At 44.2% G+C, this 23,528-nt stretch overlaps 1 protein-coding gene across 1 annotated transcript in view; it reads left to right on the top strand.

Moving 5' to 3' along the window:
- Window positions 1–23,528, top strand: part of ACMSD (aminocarboxymuconate semialdehyde decarboxylase) — a 625,677-nt gene that overhangs the window by 160,150 nt on the left and 441,999 nt on the right. Inside the window, exon 3 of the mRNA XM_078681812.1 lies at window positions 8,434–8,530. Within this exon, the coding sequence (XP_078537938.1) occupies window positions 8,434–8,530 (97 nt within the window). The remainder of the gene's footprint in view (window positions 1–8,433; window positions 8,531–23,528) is intronic.

Here is a 23,528-nt window from a genome sequence, read left to right as displayed (position 1 = left end):
TGCCTCAGGGGTGAGGCATAATGTGGAGAAATAACGTTATTTCTCCTTGTTTTTCCTCTTCCCATGTGTGCTGCATTCTGCAGCACACCTAGAAAGAGAAAAATGCATCTTTAGATTGTTTTTGTGCAGGAAGGTGCTCCTTCCTGCACAAAAACAATCATGCCTGCATACAATGGCAGGAACCCTGGCCCCATAGTGCAAGGCTGTCTATGTTGGTGTTAGGCTGTCGAAACTGAGCCAGAGAAAGCAAAAAGGACAAGAATGAACTGTATTTACATTCCTGCCCTTTCACTTTAGCGTAGGGCAGCAGAGCAAGGTGCCTTGCTGCGCTCCCCTATGCCAAAAAGCCATAAAGGAGGCCCTTAGTGCGAAAGGTTCTGTGGCAGTCACTTGAACACTAGACAAGTGGAAGGTGATAGCCACACAAGACTATTCCAAAGCATTGCATCCTCTTTCAATATGTAACCTAGCATCCTTTATTCAGCTTTGCACCTTACTCTGTGGAGAAAAGGGGAGGCTGAGGGTCGAACGAGTGGCTCTGTCCCTGGATTCCATAGGGCCCCTAGTTTTGGATACAGGAACTGATCTGTGTAACGTCCCTGATGATTTTTAGACTGACCCCTTGCTTCCCTGAAAATTGCTTATGTATGAGACACACTGATTTACTCTTTGCAAAGAGGTATTTAGGATATATATGCTTAAATCATTGTGGGGCACTAGAGAAACAGTAACTGTGTGCACAAGAGTGCTTGTTATTGCCAACAGGCCATTCCACAAAAAGGCAGGGGGTAACGGAACAGAACATCTGACTACAAAGGCAAGAGATACTTCCTATGCAGAGGTTTACCTAAATCACAATGAATGCAAATCATCTCTGACCAATATTTGTACTAATCAGGCCTAAAAAAATTGGGCCAGGAGAAGCTGCAAAGGCCAGTGTTAGAGGAGCTGCACACAACTCCAAGTACTTTCTAGTGTCTTCCTTTGATGCAACTTACCGGTCTAACATGATATCGAATGATAAAGTCAATCAATCAATCAAATAGGCTTTATTTGATTGATATAAATTATAAAAGCACGGAACTCATACTCACATCATAAAACAGCTAAGAAAACAAAACATTAAAATCTGAAAAACTACTCTTATAAATAAGCATTACAGCAACACCCCTCATTAATTCCATTCCACAAGAACAATTCATTACATTTACATGCCAGTTAACCCTCACCCATATCTCTTTCTGATTGCAATTGATCCTATTATAAAGTTTAAAACTGCGCAGCATGTACCCATTGAATCCAAAGACAGTAAAAACCTATAACCTTCTAAGTGAGAACAAGGAAGTAAAGGTTTTAAAATTGGAAGCAAGTATCTAGTTCTGGGAGACTTGTACAGCAGGCACAAGAGGACAAAGTGCAAGGTGCTCTGTATTGTAAAGTTATCTCAAGGACAAGGGCATAAGACTACGTGCACTGCTGTGGAGATGCCACCAAAAAATGGATCGAAGAAAGGCGAAATCTAGTCAAATAAAATGTATATTGAGAATTCTTAAAATAGATCAAGTACGAGCAAGGAAGATTAAATAAAATAGTTAAATCTAAACTACTCACTGATTTTAACTGATCGAATGTCCGACCATGAAGGGAATTCACTCGCCTTATGTGAGCATTTTTTATTATAGTTTTAGCTTGTCACTGGATATTAATTGTATTGTTAAAAATGTCCCCCAAAGCCAGTTTCTCAAATGATTTCTTAAAATAATTAACCCAGGGGATATTTTGTACGTTTTCATTCGATAGACGATCTATTACCATTGATTTAGAAAAATCCAATTCAGGTGTTTCCCAGATCTCAGCCCAATGCAGTAAATGGGCAAGACCAATTCGGTCCACTATTAGCTCTAAACCCAATTCAAGATGGCAGAAGAGAAAAGGCACTTTTTAGGACTGTCAGGAGTCTCCTAGTAAAATCATTCCCAATTGTCTGCGGCTTTAAACAATTGGCATGTACCCAGACTCCGGTCCCATAAGTGACAATTCAGAGATGATTGGCCGTACAAAGATAAGCATCTCTTTACCGGGTTTCTGCCCAAGTTGAACAGCAAATATAAAAAGGGCCTCCACCACTATACCCATTTGTAAAGCTCTTAAAGTGAGTAGTGAATCCCAGGATAACTGGGCATTAAAAACAATTCTCAAATAAAATATATTTTGAACCTTTGCTGTCTCGTTACCCTGCAACCTAAATACTTTGTTTTTTGTTCTTTTCGGCCCACAGACCATTACAAATCACTTTTTATAATGTACTTTTAAGTCCAAATGGCCATAAATTCTACAAAGGCATCCAGAGATTTCTGAAGGCTATTTGATGTCCTAGAAATAAGGACTGCGTCATCCGCACATAACAGAGAAGTGACAAAAAAAGTCCAAATCTTGGGGAAATCAAGATTTTTCCCCAGCTAATAAGCCTCCAACCCATTCATATAAACAAGAGATAAAAATGGATCAAGAATACATCCTTGATGGACACTTTCCATATCTAAAATGGACCAAGTCTTCTCCGCATTAGATCCATGTCGAACCTTAACTGTGATTTCCAGATGTACCCTACGTAATAAAAGAACCAAAGGAGACTTTACACCCATTTTTCCCAGCATAGTCCACAATTTGTCACAATTGAGAGAATGAAACACACAAGATAAGTCCATGAATGCAAATCATCTCTGACCCATATTTGTGACAATCAGTAACAAACTGAGGCACTGTTCCATAGTGCCCGTCCCTTGTCTAAAACCATATTTAGTTTTTGGCAATATGTGCTACTGTTCGGCCCAATTTTTGAGATGATCTAAAAGCACCCTCCCCAATATCTTGATAGTTGAGTTTATTAAAGATATGGGCCTGTAGCACCATGGATCATTTGTATCCCCTTTTTTAAACACATAAACCACTGTTGCCTCTTTCTATGGCTCTGGAAGGGGACCAACAATAGCAGCTCTAATTAGAGTTGTTATAAGAGGGCCACACAAGGGAATATTTTCTTTAAAAAGGCCAATTGGTATCCCATCTGGACCCGGGGCTTTAAGACAAGAGCCCAGCAGCAATGGCAGTCTCCACCTCTTCAACTACAATTGATTCAGCCACAATAATAGGTGTATCTTTGACTGGATGTGGTGTTTTACACCTCTTCTAGCTCTATCATTCTTGGTCTCTAAGTGATGATGTGAAGCATCACAATGTGGGTGGTTGCTGGGGTTGGAATTAAAAGTGTTGGGAAAATCAGTTGGATCTGACTGAATGTTGGGTGAGGTCTCTGTAGCTGTTATTCTAAATAAACATCCCTAATCATCAACCTGGATGAGGCGTCCTTCATTTGTTATTAAGGACTTACTTCCACATTTTAGTGATAAGTTGAGCACAAAGAGGAGAGGAGAAACGCAAGAAAAAGGTACCTCAACACAGAACATTCATCACGGGGTAAAACAAGACAAACCAAGCTTACCCACCACCTTGAACTCTGAACCTCTTCATTTTGACATGAGCTGGAAGGGGTCCAGTTGGATTTGGCATACGCAAGCTGTAATTCACAGATGGCGTATTGAAGGTGAACACATTTGGGAGTCAGCATGAGGCCCGGCACGAGTCATTAACAACTGACGAGGTGAGCGCTTGTCCTGGTATGAACCATTAAGAACTGACGAGGTGAACATAAGTTGGAGGCAGCGCGAGTCCTGGCACTCAGCTGGAGGACGTAAGCACGTAACAGAAGGCGTGCGGCGGCCATCTTGGAGCAGTCAAAGCCGCAACTAATCAAAACCCAGCAAAGGTCATCAGCACTGATGTGCACAGCTTTTCAAACAAAGTGGAGGAAGATTCACTCCTAGTGGCATCTGTTGTTTTCAGCACATCTTCCCAACTCCATACACACAGCACTGAAGTGCCTAACCTATGAAACAAGAGGACACAAGGCATTACTTACGGGAGTTCTTCTTGTTTGTGCGCTGATGCTCACAGCTGATTCTGGTGAATCCATGGGAGCAAGGATCACTTTTAAAAGAGATTCCTATCACGTCCACGCTCTAAATCGGCACTTATACTATGCTCATGTTCACGCTGATGCACACAGCTCTCTCATGGTGAGATCTTCACGTCCGCATTATTGTTTTGTGTTTGAACAAGTCAGGTCTCATAGTGCACTGCAATTATACGCTGATGCACACAGCTGTTTGGGATATCAAGTTGCTTGTAGTCTGAGACTGAATGTTGTTAAACTTCTGTAAGAGTACTTGTTCAATGGTTTCTCTGCACCTATTTGTCTAGACTCAGACCCATAATTATTCCACTGTCACGATCAATTTTTAACAATTTAAAACGTTACAAATCCACCATTTTTTTATCTTCCCCAAGTGAGCCTCCTATACCTTGGTGGAGATGGAAGAAGGTTTTTACACATTATGCTAGGGTATGTGGAACTTCTCTTAGTGCAGAGAGAAAAACATCTCTATTTATGCACTGTCTAGGTTCAGAGGGCCAGGAAGTGTTTGGACATCTTCCTGATCTGCCTGGTAGTGATTTTACAAGTCTCAATGAGTATGAGATTTGTATAAAAAAAGATGGATTTGCATTATCTTCCCAAAATTAGCAATGTTCTAGAAATATACCATTTTGAGAAAAGAAAGCAAAGGCAAGAAGAGTTAGTTGAGCAGTACATAACGGTATTAAGGAAATTAGCCTCCATGTGCTATTTTGGAGCAAGTTTGAGGGAGCATTTAAGAGATCAACTAATGTTGGGTTGCATCATTGACAAAGCTAGTGATACATTGTGGCAAAAGACAACCCTACGTTGCAAGAAATTATTATGCTTGTAAAGATGCACGAACATTCTAAAGCTTGTGTTGATCCAATACTCAAAGACATGTCTCTAGGAAAGAATGATGCAAATGTGGTTAAAATAGTGGACTGTAAATCCACTAAAAGTAAAGCCAACCCTAACAGAATGGTTAAAACTTACAGTACCAAGAATTGTCAAGGAAAATGTTTTAGATGTGGCAATACAGGGCACATGACAAATTTGAAACACTTTCCAGGATGGAAGGACACCTGCAGCATCTGTGGGTGGATGGGTCACTTTTCGAGGTGTTGTAAGTCAGCAAAAGAAGCAAAAAAGGTCAGGGAAGTGGAAGTATGTGACGAAGTAGTTGAAGAAGTTAGCATTCCTTAAGTTAAGGAGTGTGCTGGGGAAGGGTCTTTTGAGAATGTCTTGGTCAATGATGCGTCTATCAACATGCTTTTTGACTCCGGGGCTCAGATTATTCTGATACCAAAAATATTTTATGAGCAGCATTTGTCAGGAAAGGTTCGCTTATTGAAACATGATATCAGATCAAAAGGTTATGGTGGTGAGACAATTGATCTATTGTGGTACTTTTGGGGTATGATTGACTTTAAAGGGAGGATCATTCCTGCAAAAATATATGTGTCAATGAAAAGGGACTCATTAATCAATTGGTTTTATCAACGGGACCTGTATGTGTTTTTAGTTCCAAATAAAAACCCCTCTGTTTGCTTGAAAGAGATTCCATCTGTCCAGTCAGTGGGAAGAGGGAGTGAAATTTGGATCAAAGAATTTCCAGATATCTTTAAGAATGAACTGGGGTGTTTCAAAAATTACATGAACTGTATCAAACTTAATTTGAATGTTGTTCCCAAGGTGGCAAATTGTAATCTCCTGATTACACTGTCTCCTACATTTGGGATCCTCTCTATACCCCAACTTGACCAGAGCAGGACCTGAGAGGTATTCTCTATGTAAAACCTTGAGTTGTATTTACTTAAGCTGTGAAGAAATTGCCACCTCCTTTGGGGAGGCCAGCCTCCCCAGCCAATTATCATTCTCCCGATCCCCCATATCATTTTCCCAGTGTCTACGGAGTTGACGGAGGGGATCAAGGGCATTATTGACCAGTTTATGATAGGTCAGGGTGACAGGATGGATGAGCTTCTCCGGAGCTGATACATGCAGCTCTATGGACTTAGTTTCAGAATGAGCGAGTATGATGACTGATTTGGACAGCCTTTCCGAATCGGTTTGCCCGCAACAAAAAAGGCTGCCGGAATCGGTCTTTGGGGGCCCTCCGACTTGGGCCCGTGGGGGTACCCAAGTAATCCCCCTTTCCTACCATGCACTAAGTGACAGGCACCATGGGGTGCCCACCACATGGTGCAAGGTTTTCACCACCCACCCATTTCTTCAATGGGAGCCTGTGCTCACGTTCGGAACACAGGCTCTCATTAAAGTCAATGGGAGTCTGACCAAATCGTATCAGGATGCATACAGATGCATTGTACTCATTCAGTCGGACTCCCCCAATCCAAGTCGTACGGAAAGCATTCCGGAACCGATTCGGTCAGCATGCTTTCTGAACGAGATCCGAATTGAGCCCTATATGTTGAGTATATGGTTGGGAGGATATCAAAGTTAGGATTTAAAACGCAATGCAGTGGTTAGGATTGTTGGTACTAACAAGACTTTATCACTATTCCAAAGAACCCTTTTTTGCAAACTCAGAATAATATCAAATTTGAAAAAAACAATATGGGTGTAAACCCATGACTTGTAGTTCACATGCAGCTCATTGATGCCAGTTAATAGAATTCTGTGTCATATTAGAAGGATTGCAATTTATGACCTGGAAGTAACAAAAGGATTTCTGAGTCAAAAGCAGTAACTTGCTTACCTTTCTATTTAAAAAACAAATCTGTGATCTGCTTGGTACACAATGTGCCTTGCAGCAAGCACATTAACCATATATGCTACTTTATTCATCAAAACTGTGGCTAGAAAAAAACACAGATCTCTCCAGCAAGTGCATTAACCACCAGAGTTAGCTTATCATTATCATTATTCCCTAAATTTTGCTAAGCACACAAAGATCTCTGCAGCAAATGCCTTAATAAGATATTTTAAAATGGAGTCTCTTTGTGACCAATTATTTAAGCTGAGCATATGTACAGTCACATTTGTCCATGATGCCAATTTCTTTGTGACACATTAAAAAAAGTACATACCTTCACAGTCATACTCCTTTTTCATTACTCCGCTTCTCATGACGTCTCCCTATTTCCTCTGCCACACATTGACCCCGATTTATGAGTTTCCAGAGTATTTTTTTTCAATTCCAACACTAATCACATCTGTTTTGTTGTCATATTGACATAGTAGTTCCTTGATGATTCTTTAATGCAACTTTGTTTATGAGTTCAACAATGTATTTCATCTGAAATGTTAAATTATTAGATGCATGAATCCTTTAAAAAGTAAATAAAATGAAATGTGGCTATATTAATGTCCTTTGTTTCTCCTATTTTTGAATTATGGATTTGTGGGTTTATTATGATTGCTATTGTAAACGTTCTCTATTCTACGTCTAGACTGCGGAGGAGAGGTATTTCTAACTATGTATTCAAGTAATATATAAATAAATGAGAAGTCTACTATTTTCAGAAAACATGGGTATTGATATATATTGGTTAGTAGTTAATATCGTATCTAATGCACTCTATCATAATAATGTTTATTTAAGTGTTTAGTCAATAAAAACCATTACATTGAAAATAATTAATTGAGTATCGTGAACATAAACAATTTCTTTACTTTCACTCTAAAACATTGTCTACACATTTTGTCAATTTGTTTTCATATAAAGGAGAATACTTATAAAATCTTTAAAAACAAGTGTTAAAAACATTAATGCCTATAATCGGTTTCTATTAATACAACGGCTTACTATTGCATGAGCCCGGGCGGAGCTGGCGTAGTGCCTCTATGCGGAGTTCCACGGAGTTGGAAAAAAACTCTGAGGAACTCGGCTCCCTACCCCCTCCCTAATTAATTATAAAAAAAAATAAATGGCACTTACCTGCTGTTGCTGCCTCCTCCTCACCATGGCCGCTTGCCTTCCTTGTCCTCGCCGTCCTTGTTCATTGGAAACTCCTACGTTGTACGTCTCGTGCTTACAACGTAGGGGTTTCCAGTGAACAAGAATGGTGAGGACGAGGAAGGAGAGCGGCCATGGCGAGGAGGAGGCAGCCACAGCAGGTGTGTGCCTTTAAAAAAAAAATTATAATTAATTAGGGAGGGTGGAGGGTGGAGGGGTCGGCGAACTCCGCTCCGCCACGGAGTCAGAGTTTTGCCTAAACTCCGCATTCGCAATGGAGCACAGAGTAGGGAAACTCTCTAAACTCCGCTGGCGAAGTGAAGTTACCCACCCGGGGTTACTAATGCAATTCTATAATCAAAAGCTGTGTTAGTTTTATATTATTTTACAATTTCGAAGGACTTTGATAATCCACACTAGATATGTGCCAGAGGAATACGTGAGATTCGTGCTAAAAAGATGATAAATTGTGTTATTATTCACACCTTTCTCTCAGGGCGAAGCAAAGATGGTGAAGGATGGCAAAGTGTTTAGAGTCGTGCAAGAGAACTGCTGGGATCCGGAGGTTCGCATAAAAGAGATGGATCGGACAGGTCTGTGAAAGAAAGTCCATTGTGGTTCTATAGGAAAGGGTACCATCTCCCAAATGCCCTGTGAAACAAAGACAACATGTGTAAATGTCTTTAGAATCAGATGTCCTTAGAGTGTGTATAAGTCTAGTGGCAAAACAAAATCATGTGTTCCTTTGGAAGGTATTAGCTGGTAAATGTTTAACTGTGGTGCTTGTTTTATTGTTCCAACTTGTCCACTGGTTTGTGTTCTTCATAGATGCTTCATCATTGAGTCCTACAGCCAGCACAGCTATGGTTACTGGACAGGCTCAGGCCCTCTTTTGGAGGGAGCACTTTTATTGCATTCTCGAAGACGTATCAGGGATCTGGAAGTAGCGATGGACTCAATGATGAAGCATGCCACATAGTTTGTGTGGTTGAGAGCCTATTTAAAAATTAAGAACTATTTTTTTCTAGCAGGAGATAGGTAGTACAGGAATATACATCTACTGATAAGACCTTTCCTTAGCGTCAGTGTCAATCCTTGGGGGAGACTGTGTTGTCCATCCAAAAAGTTTTCTCCTTCCCCCGTATGGTTTGTGACCACAGGAAAGCTCTGACCAAGCAGTTCTAGAGAGGACATGGAAGTGAGCTAAGGTCGGCTTTAGCTTCGAACAGGGCAAACCCTTACTTGGAATGATTTAACTGTCGGAAGCTATAACACATCCACTCTTTACTTCAAGAAGCCTGTCTTGTAGCTTCAAGCTTCAGTCACTTGGCCCATACAATAATGGCGCTACATCCATTAATGGACAGCAAAGAAGGGTCTGATAATCTGAGAAAAAAGTGAGAGCAAGTGGTCAAATATGTGGGTGTGCTGTGCAGGAAGGTCATTGTTGAAAAGAGGAACTGATAACAATCACTGAGGCTATGATAAGTACGATGGGCAAAGGAGTCTTGCAGTGGTTATAGTGATCACCAAGAAACCTAGCAGGATTACCCAGTGAGACTAATGATAAATAAAAGAGATATGTGCCTGTGATACTCAATGAAAGGCTCATTAACAAAATTTTGCCATGGTGGACTGATGGAATGTGGTGAAAGTATTGATGTTAGGGTAAGTTGGTTCAAGACAGACTTTTCTAGGACCTTAAAGGGGAATACAAGAAAGGCCGTGCCATGGATAGCAGACGAGGAAGGATGTGCCAGATATTTTTGGAGGTGGAGTATTTTAAGCACATGGGAAAGAGTAATTGCATTGACATTGAGAATGATTGAATAACCAGCAAATGGGGTAGCAAGGGTGCAGGACTCACATAGGACTGACTATCTGAGAGCCAAAGAGCCCAGTAGAGGCACAGAATGTAATGAATGATGCATAGAGAAGATGACTAATTCAAGTTAGGAGGTCTTTTGAATGGTCAAGAGTGAAGAAGGAGTGTAGATGGTATAGAGATCTGAATGAGGAAAACATTTTGTTTCAATTTATATTTATATAATGTTTACATTGAGAAACCATAATACATTCAACATCACACAATATAAAAGAAAAAACAAAAATAGCTACGTAGGATTAACAAGGTATATTTCACCTACCGCGCAGGCACTCAACTATTCTACACAGGTCCCTAATACATGTTAAAGATGCTTAAAAAATAATTAAGAAATTCATTAGAAGCACAACAAATTGCCAATCTCGAACTCTATCAGTTTTTTATAACTGGATATAGTGATTAATACATTTAGTTGCACCAGAGATCATAGAGGGCTTCGGTCACCAATGTGAGGTTGCCTAATGACTTAACTTCCATGAGATTGCATGTATGTCAGTATTTGATTTCTACCTTTAGTGTTGTAGGCCCTAATAACCCGCCACTTCTATATTGTTTATTCCCTCAGAATCATAAACCGATGATACTGACTATTAAAGTATGAGCCGCTCTATACCCTAGTTGAATGCAGTTCACAGTTTTTTTTGCATCTGCACAGAATGGCAGTAATGTTCTCTCTCTGAATCTTTGGTGTTAATATTATCGCCCTCTTCCTTTCTGCCCACCCCCGTTCCACCAACTGTTGCATGGATTCTGCACAGGAACAGAAATATCCTTGGGACCATAGAACATCAGCATGTAGGGACTGAGTCACTCACCATACCACCTCAGTATCTTTGAGCCAGGGTCCGACTACCTATATTGCCTCATATGCCCTCCTAACTAGAGAAGCAAGTGAGTTGGCACCCAAAAAACAACACTCTCTACCCTTTCAGGGATCCCGGTAACAGGACACCCCCTTTCTCTCTCTCACTCTTACTTGTCCACATTAAGATAAACAAGAGACACAAACAAATTGTATTATATTTATTTAAACTATCGTGCTCTAAGATGCAGTATTTGGGCAACAATTAGAAAACAAATGCATACCAAAAATATCATTAGCATGTTTAACAAATCATATACCATAAAAAGCCCTGTCATGTTATAAGACAGATTAGCCTAACCCCCCCACCCCTTTCTACTGAAGCTAAATGAATATTTATTAAAGATCTCTGGGATTAGTGGTGGACCCCATACCTTAGTATGCATAAGTGGATGTTCTACATCTTGGCTGACACAGCACTCTTGCCTCAGGACCTTCACTCAGTGTGTCCTTTATTTAGAACCCTGTCCTCGGATATATGGCAAGAAGTGTGCTCACAAATAGCAGCAAACACAAGGAAATTATGATCAGAGCACTGAAACTTTTCAGACACTCACCCCCAGTCACAGATCTTGGTTGAATCTATCATCGTTCTTTAGCTCACTTCGCCACCCCAGTTCGGACCCAGCCATATGCAAATCAGTCTTGACCCAGTTCCTCTTGGGAACAGTCCAACCCTAGCTGCCGAGTCAGGTCTTCCCTGTACCAAAACCAAGCATCCTGGGACAGGTTTTGGGGTAACACCTCTCATCAGCAAGGCTAGCTTGAATCCAATGGAATAGTGAGCAAAGGACATACGTGTGAGCAAACCCTGCCAACTTAGGGAGAACAAAGCAAACACAAGGAAATGATGAACAGAGCGATGAAACTTTTCAGACACTCAGCCACAGTCACAGATCTGGGTTGAATCAATCATTGTTCTTTAGCTCACTGTCACGCCAGTTCAGACCCAGCCATATGCAAATTAGTCTTGACCCTGTTCCTCATGGAAACAGTCCAGCCCGAACTGCCAAGCCAGGTCTTCCCTTGACCGGAAACAAGCATCCTGGGACCGGTCTCGGGGTAACACCCCTTATCAGCCAGGCTAGATTGAATCCAATGGCAAAGTGAGCAAGGGACCCACGTCTGGGCATTCCCTGCAAACTTTGGGTGAACAAAGCAAAAAGAAGTCGATGATGGATGGAGATCTGAAACTTTTCAGGCACTCACCCCAGTCACAGCAGCATTCTCTTGTTATATCTAATTGCTAGTGTCTGACCAGAAGGAACAACAAGGGACATTGTTATTTGACTTTGTCTAGTGTGTTCAGAATAAATCCCAGGAAAAGAAAAAAATAATAAAACAAGTGCAGGTTTTGTGTGAAAATACAATGTGGCACAAAGGGAAGCTTGTCATCTAGTAACGTGTGCAAAATAAAAGTGACCTACAAAGTGCACTGTTAGGCTAACATAGGGAAAACGACAATGGGCCATACAAGAAGCACACAACACAGCGAGTCACTTATGTAGATGTTAAAACAACGGAGGGGCAAGACCACATCTGGCACTCACACCTTGCTCAGCTGGAAATCCTCTAGTGAACATGGTTCCATGGGCTAAGGTCATACCAAGGTGTTAGTATGTAATTTGTACAGTGCATTGATTAGGCACTGCTTGGCAATGCAGAACTCCATCAAGAGCTGCAATCTTTGTTGAACATTTTTGTGACAAGGTAGAGAGGATCCAATAACTGCACAAATCAGTAGCATTGCCCCATTCATTATAGTTTGATGTGATATACTGGCCAGTGCTACTGCATTCCATCTGCAGCACTCCAGCTGACAATTAACATAAGGGCTAAGCATAACCAAAAGACTGCAGTTAGCCGAGTGATCTCTTTGCCCCATCTCATCATAGGGGATCAGATTAACACATTTCCGTATCAGGGACCCTTGCTCCTGCAAGATTTGCAGAGAATGGTCTAACCAGTAGTAAGGCTCAATTGGGGGTGGGGGGATGTTGTAGAGTTGGGCACTAAGACCCCGCTGCTGGCTTCAAAGGCAGATGGTAATCTACAGCCAGCTGGATCAGGCGGGCAGGGCCTGAGGGAGAGGTATGGGATATACATCTGGGAATGGGAGAATACAGTTTGTAAATCTGCCCATGGCATGAAATAAAAGATGCTATTCACCCCAGCCCCTGTTGTGTCATTCTTGGGATGGAGGAAAGGGGACACAACAGACAGCGATGAGGTGGTCTGACCACATGTGTGCTCAGCCAGTCCTGCTACGTACTACAAGAGGCTGACTCTTCCATGTAGGACACAGGTATCTGCAGCACCAACCATAGCCCGCCAAAGTGCCACAAGAGCCTCCAATGTGCAGCCCCACGACAGCGACTGCACCAAAATTGCCATGCTGCTGCACTGCACCAGCCAAACCCTCTGTGGAGTACTGCAACCTAAGCAGCAGCCTCGCAATCACCTGAAAAGAGCACTGCATGCTAGCCCCTACCAGAACAAACTAGGTGAGCGACTCCACCATGTAACTCTACCCAGTCAGTGAAATCTACCAGTGGCTATCTTGGATTGGGCAGGTCACTTGAGACAGAAACCAACCAGTAGCAGTCCTTTTGGTTTGAGCAAGTTTGTCCCATACACTGGGCATCCTAAGTTGGGCTTCAGCCACCTGATAGTGGGAGAGACACACCAAACTGCACACCTTGAAGCTCACTTCAGTGCTGCCACTTAGGGACTCTCTGCAGTCTAACAATCACCATGTCTCATGATAGGAGAACCACATATGAAGCCCAAGGTTTCCTGAAACCACCAGCCCCATTAAACATGACAAAAGAAACAACATAGGCAACAAGATGGGCCGAATGTATTCAAAATTTCAAAAACTTCATAGGGACACTAGAAGAGCAAGATAATTCCAAGGGAATCCGGTACCTCAAGCAGGAGATGGCATCAAGGAGACCCTGAAGAAAATTCCACAAGAGGACGCCACCATGTACAAAATGGTGACAGATGCTCTTGCTGAGAAGCTCAACCCCGCTGTAAACGTAGGCTATGAGAGTTATACTTTCAACAAAGCCAGCCAGCAACCAGGTAAAACTATGGACAAATTTGTGACGCACCTCGAAGCTTTCCTCAAGTACTGCAACTTCAATTAATTCAACAATGAATAAGCCATGTAACTCAGGATCACAGACGAATGCCAAAAGGCATTCTGAAGGCAATTGCTCCGAGAAAATCACTCACTTGAAATAATGCTCGCCACAGCACACGTGGAGGAACAAGTTGAAAAACAAGCGACAGCAATGGAAGCAGGGAGGACCAACAAAGATACTGTACTGACCATGCAGAGCAGTCACCAGACTCTCAAAGGCAAATGCAAGGCCCAAGTCAGTTGCGGCCTGTCCTACCCCCATGAAGGGTCTGTGCAAAGGCTGTGGGAAGGAAAAAGACTTCAAATCTACCTGTTGGGCTCAGGACAGGCGGAAGACATCCAACCGCTGCATGCACAGGGAACAGCCACCACCAAGGGTCTGATGACAAAACAAGGCACCATATGCGGAACATGGCATTATCACCCAGACATCAACCATCCACATCAACCTTCACCCAGTTGATCAAGTCAACAACCACTGACAGTGAAGAAGACGGCTATATCCCCTGATGATGTCGGCACGAGATCAGGTGGACAAGAGGCTCACTGTCAAGCTCCTCATGGGAGGCACAGTAGTAGGCTTCATAGTTGACAGCGGTACATCAATAAATGTAATAGGCATGCATGATCTAGAGACCCTACCAGACAACTCACATCTCACCAAAACTTAGAAGAAGATCTACTTGTGGGCTGAGGAAAAATTGCTGAACTGCCTAGGGAAGTTTATCACAGTCCTCAAGCACAAAGAACGAGGAGAGACTGTCAAATTCTATGCACTGGAGCGACAAACGACCACAACCAGAGTTCTATGTCTAGCCACTGCCACTAACCTAGGGATCATGGATTTATGCCTGAGGGGTGCAGAGATATTGCAACTGAAGCCCAAAAAAGGTACCAACAAATACCCAGTTGTACACCTGAGAGTTAATAACCACATCATACCATTTATAATTGACACCAGGGCATACATCAATATGATGCCCCTTGATCACTTCAAAGAATTCATACCTCTTCTGGGCCTTAAACAATCTGACATCCAAATCTGCATGTGGGCTGTATCCAAACCCCCACACAACCAAGGGTCATTTGCAGCAGCTGTGAAACACAGCAAGACAGCCTTCCAAGCAACCATACATGTACTGCAAGCCAAGCAACAGGTGCATGTTTTCACAGCTTTGCCACAGAAATGGGCTTACTCTCATCAACTACCACGCACAGGCCAGACACAAAATCAAAAAAACATTCCCTGCACTCTTCAGTGGCCTAGAGACTGAAAGGTGTGCACGTCAATCTCCACATCAATGAGGATAACCGCCCATACCACAAAAGCAGACAAGTGGCATTCCATCTCCAAGAAGCAGTAGAATAAGAACTCAAGAACCCCAATCATAGTGGTGCCAAAGAAAGACAGATCGGGATACGTTAGGATTTGCTTTGACATGCAACAGCCTAATAAAGCAATCAAGCGCAAATGCTACCCACTCATTTTGGGGCCCCTGGGGGCCGTTTTTGTTACAGGGCCGTTTTTCGTCCCTGTTACAAAATCGGCCGAAAACCGGCCCTGGCAAAGAGCTCGGTGGCACCCACAACCCCCGGGGTGGGGGGAGGGGGTGGCGGCCGAGCACTTTGCCAGGCCCAGTTTTGGTTCCCAGTTCGGCCCTGCTCACTATCATGTCCATGGGTTAAAATGTGTTAGTGACATACCAGAGAAAAACAGGGCACACTGTTGTTCGACCTTGTATGAAATGTTCAGACTGAATCCCGGCAAAAGAACTGAATAACAAAACATGCGCAGCCTATTTCTAACATAATAGTGTAGCATAAAAACAAATGTTTACTTCGTAGCCTGTGCACAGCAAAAGCAGCCTACAACCTACAGTTTGGACAGCATAGGGGAGAACTACAGCGGGCCCTATAGGGAACTCAAACCCCCCTCCCCATTTGGTTGGGACAGTCACATAATGACAAACCAAATAATAAAAACTTAAGGCACAAGCTAAGCAAGTCCAAAGCATGTTATAAAAAAAAGTGATTGAACATAGAAGTGTCACTGATTATGTCACTTGAACTAATTACAGTACTTGCACTCGCTTACTCACTCACGCAATCAGGCAAAAAGACACACACAGTATTATTATGGAAGAATAGAAAAAGTGTGCATTCATGTGGGCCTTTTATACAGCTCACACTTGCTTTCTTGCTTCTGTGCAGTGAGAGCATCTTTGTGGCTATTCGTGCTTGCGCTCCTGCCATCAGTGCAGTGGTGTAAAGGACCCGAAGATTACAATGGAATTATCCTATTTTGTACAGTGTCTTTGTGCTTGTCTCAATGAATCCTTGATCATCCTGATGCTGGAGCGTGTGCTGAGGAGGCCTTCTGTAATTTTCGGCAGGGTCTGAAGGATGCATTGATTTATGTTACCAGTTGTAAGCAGTTAGGTGTAAAGGTGTTCGTGATCAGAGTAAGAATGCGATGCACCATTTCTTTGCCCTGAATCTTTAGCTGGGTTGATTGAGTGGTCTTACAGATGTACACTTGTTTATGGGAAGACAAAAGAAAGAGAAAAGGTCAAGATCCATTGTTTATTTAATGCCGGAATTAGGTTGGATTAGCTTTGTTCTTAACCATCCTCCACTTAGAGAACAGGAGGAATTGGGAGAGGCCTCTTATCTTTTTTGTGCACTCCCTTGACTTTTGGATATTGGTATGTATTTATTGAAACATTTCTGTTTTTTGGTGTCATTATTACATGGTGTAATGGGCTTTGATTGTACCTTTTTTTTACTGTCTTAAGCATTTAAATGTTGTAATGGCAGATAGCTTGAAGCCAAGCCGTCAGATTAGCTAATGGCTCCCTTGCATATTTGCACTGCATGGAGCTAGAGTGAACCATCACCCCCCGTCACTTGCAGTGTGCACGCAAAAGTAACCCTGCAGCTTTACCACTGGGAGGGTGGTGTATGCCTCAGCCCTTTTAAAGACATCCAGGCTGAGATATCCTGTCAATGTCAGTCACAGGAAAAAGAAGGAAGCAGGGTTGTGGGTGAGACAAGTGACAGCTGACCATGGCCCAAGCCCGGAGCTGGCTGCAAGTCTGCCCGCAGAAGGAAAGTTTTTGGAGACGTAAAATTCTGGTGTTTTTGTGTGTGTGTGTGTATTTGCCTTTTATGCATAGCCATGTGTCTCTCTGCTTGAGTGAATGGATGGATGTGAATGAATAGGTATCTGTATATAAACATATGACATCAGTGTAGCATACTTTTAGGTCTGGGGGCACGTGCCTGCGATTTCCTGGCAAAGTGTACAAAATGAAGCAAACTTCTCATCTATAAATCTCTGCCTCAGATCTGTTGGCTTTACAAGTGCTTGTTTGTTTTGACATTACACAGAGTTTATCATTGGTTTACCTACTGCAAATGGCCCAAGACGGTTGCAGGCCCGAATACCGAATATCAAAATATTGATCAACCAAAACATCGAGATCAAAATATTGTCTAAGAAAATATTGTGAACTACAGTGTTATAAACTCTTCATTTTTTGTGAACTCTTCATAATAGCATCAAAATGCTTTTTAGAGGAAAAATTTTAGGGCCTCATTACGATGCGGTTCTGACCGCAACCCACGGCTTGCCAGTTGCGGTCCGAACCGCATCTACTGCAGCGCTCCAACTGACGCATTGCGATGCGTGCGGTCAGAGGCAGCAGTAGAAGGTACCGACCAACACAATCCAACGGGCCCATGGAGCCCATCGGTCGGTCAAAAACTCCTCATAATCTCTTAAGGACGGCGTTTCTACTGTCAGGATTATGATGTCGGTTTCCGACAGCCTTTCTTTGTCAGCCTTTCTGACATAGAAAGACTGTCGGAAAGCGACTTTGGGGGCCATACAGGGCCCCTTTCCCCCCTGGCCTTCCGCATATCGCCCTAGGGGGCACCTATGGTGGCCCCTTAACATCCCTGCATGTGTGACAGGCCACATGTGGTGCCTGCCACACGCTGCAGCGATGTTTAAAAACTTCAATTTTTCAATGGTAGCTTGTCCTGTGGGCGGTTTCGTCCCACAGCACCAAGCTCCCATCGAATAATGGAAGTTTGTGAACTCACCATGTGTGGTTGCATCCTAATTACAGGGTCGGAATAGCCGACCTGAGGTTGGTTGGTTCCCAATCCGCAACAATGTCGTTCGAAAGGCAACTCCGACTGACATCGTTATTATGGCCTTAATGTTAAGCAAACAGAATTAACATTTAATCTTTATGCTTGTGCGATGTGCGTCAATCAAGTGAGTGCATTAGCCAGCCATGTTAACACATTAATGAGTGATTAAAATATTTGTTTTTCGGCCTTAGAAGGGAAAGTAATTCAGGGAGCGTTTTCTTTGTGTTGAGAAGACTCTGGCTGTCAGCCAATGCCACTGAAGCTGTGAAAACCTAGGACTTCAGCCAATGTTTTGGAAAGTGCACTTTCAGAAACACGCGCAAAATGAATAGCTTCAGGGCGAAGGGCTTTGTATGATTCTGGACTTCTTCCATCAGTTTATCTCTATTAGGTTCAAGGTACAGCTACAGTACGAGCATTGGTAAAGAAAGGGAAGGTAGTAATAGGTAATTCTGTCTCGTTTGAAATGGACTGTGAACACATCTGAACTGAAGAGGTTTACATCGGTCAAAGAGCAAAAGATACATTTGTAGGCACATATTATTGGCCTGTCTTCGGGAGCTAACCGCGGAACGAAATGGCCGCACTGTAGGCGAGCTCCTCCAGGCACCTCACGCTAATCACCCCGATCCTGCACTATGTGGGTAGAATCACCCCAACGACACTGGCACCGGTTGTCCGGAATCGGACACAACACTCGACGAAGGTTTGAAGTTTGGCAAAACTTTCAAAGACGCCGAACCGGTAAACGCTGCGGCCTGAGGTTGGTAGAACGAAAACTGAGCCGCGGTCTGTGGTTGCACCATGAGCTGAGACGCACAGCAAGTTACCCGGCATAGCGAGGCCCCGCCCACCGCAACGCCACAAGGCCGCGAGGAATAGAGATCTGCGGTGACGGCAAGGGGACACATGTGGAGACAGTCCTGCTACAAGTATACTACACCGCATGTAGAGACACCGTCTAAACGCGACGGAGAACGAGAACAGACGGGAGGCTGCTGACAAGGGAGAAGTTGGAGCGGAGTGAGCACGCCGCAGACAGTAGAGCCCCTGCACTAAGTCACAGAGGTATCTGCCCTGTACAAAGTCTCCCAGGCATAGAGGTGCGAATGCACGGATACTAAAAGGAGCGGATACGCAAGGGACTATATTATCCATAAGAAGGCAGGCTCTGAGAGTGAGGGGCAGAGGGCAGTTACGCCGACCGGGTGCAGCGGGACCCGGAGGCCGGAACTGACAGTGACACCGGAGTCAGGGACGGTAAAGACCCACGCACAACAGGGATAAAGCGGCTGAACTGTAGAGCGACCATAACGCGGCGAAACGCTACACCACCGACACTTACGCAAAGAGAGGCCATAGTCAAAACAGTGGCGCCGAGCAGAACTACAATAACGCGCCTGAACCGATTCCACCATAGCATCACTGGGCCATAGGAAACAGACCCTCACGCGAAAAAAGACCCCAATAGCAACAAAATGGGCAAACCGGATAAAAACCAGCAGAAGCTTAACTTCGAACAAACGAAAAAAACACTAGAGCAGACTGGAGATGCCCAGCAGCTGGACCCACCCCCTCCACCACCAACGGGAGGAATCACAGCAGACAGTATGCAGTCGATGTTTGTTACGATACAAACAGCTCTGGCGAACATCGATGGGAAGATGGATAGCCTTACTCACAGAGTTGATCGTATGTCAGAAAGACTGGATCGGCACACCGAGAGAATCGACATGTCTGAACGTCGCATATCGGACCTCGAAGATGCTAATACGCAAGTCACGTCGAAACAGTCGGGGGTGGATAAACAACTGGCCATGCTGACAGCCAAGGCTGAGGACTTGGAAGCCCGGTCCAGGCGTAGTAATATAAGGATCATGGGCATAGCAGAAACGACAAACACGGGCCCAATGGATAAATACACAGAACAACTCCTGATCACACTACTCGGCAGGGACACTTTCTCGGAGGTGTTCCTAATAGAGAGGGCACATAGATCTCTAGCCCCGAAACCACCGGTGGGCGGGAGGCCACGCCCCATCATCGCTAAATTGTTAAACTACCGGGACAGAGATGCGGCACTAAGGAAGGCCCGAGAGCTGGGCTCCCTATCTCACGAGGGGCGTGGCCATATCGCTATACCCCGACTTCACACAGGCAGTTCAGGAGGCGCGGAAGAAATATGCGCAGGCCAAGCAAAAACTCAGAGACTTGCAAATTCCATATGCCATGCTATACCCCGCCCGACTGAAAATCACAGATGAAGGCTCCACGAGGATCTTCAATGAACCCAAGGATCTCATGAAGTACATCCAAACAAGGAAACCGAAGGGAGAACGCAGGCGATCACCGAGAGACAGGCAACAGGACCAAGGGCACCTATCGAATGTGGAGTGATGGGAAGTTAGCGACAAACTGGGCGGCGTGATGGGAGTACCTTGGCGTAAAGCGGTGAACCCTCAGAACGAAAAAGAGGGACCAACAGTCCAGATGTCTGACTGCTGTGGACGGTGGAGGGGGGGACTGGTGTGACCACGTCCCAGGCGGGTTGCCCCCCCCCCCTTCCTCCAAAAAGGGACACTGCAACAAGGACTGCTGGGTCAGATAAGTGCTTAATGAACTGTATTATTGATTGTTTGCGGGGGGGCATTGGCTGGAGCTTTGAGATTTTGTTTATACATACTGATACTGTTGAGCATTAATATGGTTAAGTGTTAAGACATGACTTGGGGGGGGGGAACCACTACAGCGTAACGACATGGAAGGGGGTACAGGCCCCCATGTAAGGTGCCGTGGGTAAAGGGGTAATGATCGTGGCTACTTCTGCCCTACTGTGTGCACTGCAACTGTTTGACAAGGGGAATGTTTCTGGATACGCATGCTCGAGCAAGGGAAATGAGCGTGGTATCCTCATGGGTAATGTCTTCGTCAATTGGGGTTAGACCGAGTGGGAGGGGGAGGGGAGGGAAGGTAAATGTTAAAATTCACCAGACAGTGACAGGCAACACTACACGTAGCACTGGCAATGACACGCGGGAGGAGGTGCTGCTCCGCGAAAGTTCAAGTGAAGCTAGAATAGGGTTACATGGCTGAGTCACGGTGGCAGACTAGGACATTGACTTTATTGACCTGGAATGTGAGAGGCTCACAAGACCCGAGGAAAACCAGGAAAGTCCTTGCAAACGCAATGTCCCCTTCACACTAATATCTGCGACCCCAGATGACCAGGGACGATATATTATACTTAGAGGTAATTTTGGTGGAGCGGACCTCACTATAGTCACGAGTTATGGCCCCAATGTGGATGACCCCCACTTTTATGACACCATTTGGGACAAGCTTAGAGGGATGCAGCAGACCTCTGTCATATGGGGAGGGGACATTAACACATGTCTAAACCCAACCTTAGATAGGGCCTCGGGAACGGATAGACATGGCAAAAGAGATACCCGAGCACTAGAGGAAAGGATGGCAGAGAGGTCCATGGTAGATGTATAGAGAATTAGACACCCTGAGAGGAGGGAGGGTACATGTACCTCGCTCACTCACAATACGTGGTCCAGACTAGATTTTTGGCTGACAACACATGATGTGAGCACATGGACAAAAGAGGTGGAACACCTACCAAAGACATTATCAGATCATTCACCTGTGCGATTGGAATTAGAGATCCCACACACACGCCAAGAGAATTCACGTGGCTACTCAACCCAACGGCACTGCAGGACCAGGTATTCCGGGGAGAACTGAAACAGACTATAGAAGACTTCTTTCAGATAAAAGTTGGGACTGTAGACAGTTATAGGACATTATGGGAGGCATTCAAAGTGACCATAAGAGGACACTGCATTAGCAAACATGTGGGCATACTTCGAGACATCAGACAACAACTGTCAATGGTGGAACAAGAGATCAGGGCACTTGAGACTGAATACACTTCCATGTTACGCACTACTCTCCTGGCAGACATACGCAGTAAAATTGATACATACAATGAATACGCAGACACAGAAATGAAATACATATCTAAACATTACACGGCAAGGGCATATGGCGAGGGTGGGAGACCGGGTAGAGCACTGTCGGAGAAAATTCGACCGGCATGGGGTACGACACTGATAACACATATCAAGGACGAGCTTGGTGAACAATTATATGATACTCCATCTATCCTAGATAGCTTTAAGGAATACTATGCCAAGCTGGATACCACAAAGATGACACAGGCACAATCATATATCCACGATTACCTGGATGACATAGCCCTGGCCTGGTTCTCTGATGCCCACAGAGAATATCTGGGACATCACATCACAGAAGAGGAATTTAGAGAGGCCATCAACTCCTTGCCCAATAACAAAGCTCCGGGTATTGATGGCATACCAGGAGAATTTTATAAAGAATTTAAAGGCTTGTTAGTACCCCAGCTGGCCCAGATGTTTGAGGAGGCATATGAAGAGGGAGCCCTCCCGGAGACATTGAGGGAGGCATTGCTGATAGCCCTGCCGAAACCCGGTAAGGACTCCGCCTACTGCGAATCATACAGCCCTCTATCACTAATAAATATAGACGTAAAAATACTGGCCAAGATATTAGCTAACAGAATCCAACCTCTGCTACAACTGCTGGTGTTGCCAGATCAGGAGGGGTTCATCCCAACAAGATCCACCACCCACAATATTCGCACAATTTTTACGATGTATCACAGTTTACATTCGGAATTACCAGCCGCAGCCGCACTGCTGGATGCGGCGAAAGCATTTGATTCGGTGGAGTGGGAGTTCATGATCACTGTCCTATCAAGAATGGGGTTCCCACCGGCTTTTCTGAGATGGATTGCCTTGCTGTACGGTGAAGCTAGAGCAAGGGTGCGCATCAATGGACACACCTCCCGGCAATTTGAGATAAGCCGAGGAACATGGCAGGGATGCCCCCTGTCCCCTATTCTGTTTGCGCTTACGCTGGAACCCCTGGCGTGCAAAATACGACAGAAACACCAGGATACGGCTCTTCAGTTCCAACTCAGGCCAGTGAGCATAGCTCTATACATTGATGATATGGTCCTGTACACTCAATACCCGGACAAAAATCTTAACCCATTAATCAGAGAGTACATTAGGTTCGAACAATTTTCAGGTCTTAGTATAAACTGGGACAAATCGGTGGTGATCCCCTTAACGGCCATGACCCCTGAACCGCCATTGGATTACCCACTAAAATGGGTTACGGACCCGGTAAAATATCTAGGGATTTGGATACACAGAGACCCTGAAATAGTTGTAAGGGCTAATTATGGGGTGGCTTTCACTAAACTAGAAACTCAAATTGAAAAATTCATCAAATTGCCATTATCAATGGCTGATCGCATTGCTCTGCAGAAGATGGTGGTGTTGCCCAGGTTTCTGTATATGTTTTGGAACATCCCTATCTGGCTTACGGCGGAGTTTTTTGCCAGACTTCGCGCCGCACTGCAAAGACTTACAAGGGCAGGGAAACAACCCAGAGTTAGCTGGAGAGTTCTTACACAACCGTATC

The sequence above is a fragment of the Lissotriton helveticus genome, chromosome 3_1 (assembly GCF_964261635.1).
Source record: "Lissotriton helveticus chromosome 3_1, aLisHel1.1, whole genome shotgun sequence".
Lineage (NCBI taxonomy): Eukaryota > Metazoa > Chordata > Amphibia > Caudata > Salamandridae > Lissotriton > Lissotriton helveticus.
The sequence above is the reverse complement of the archived record's forward strand: the minus strand, read 5'-3'. Positions and strand labels throughout refer to the sequence as shown.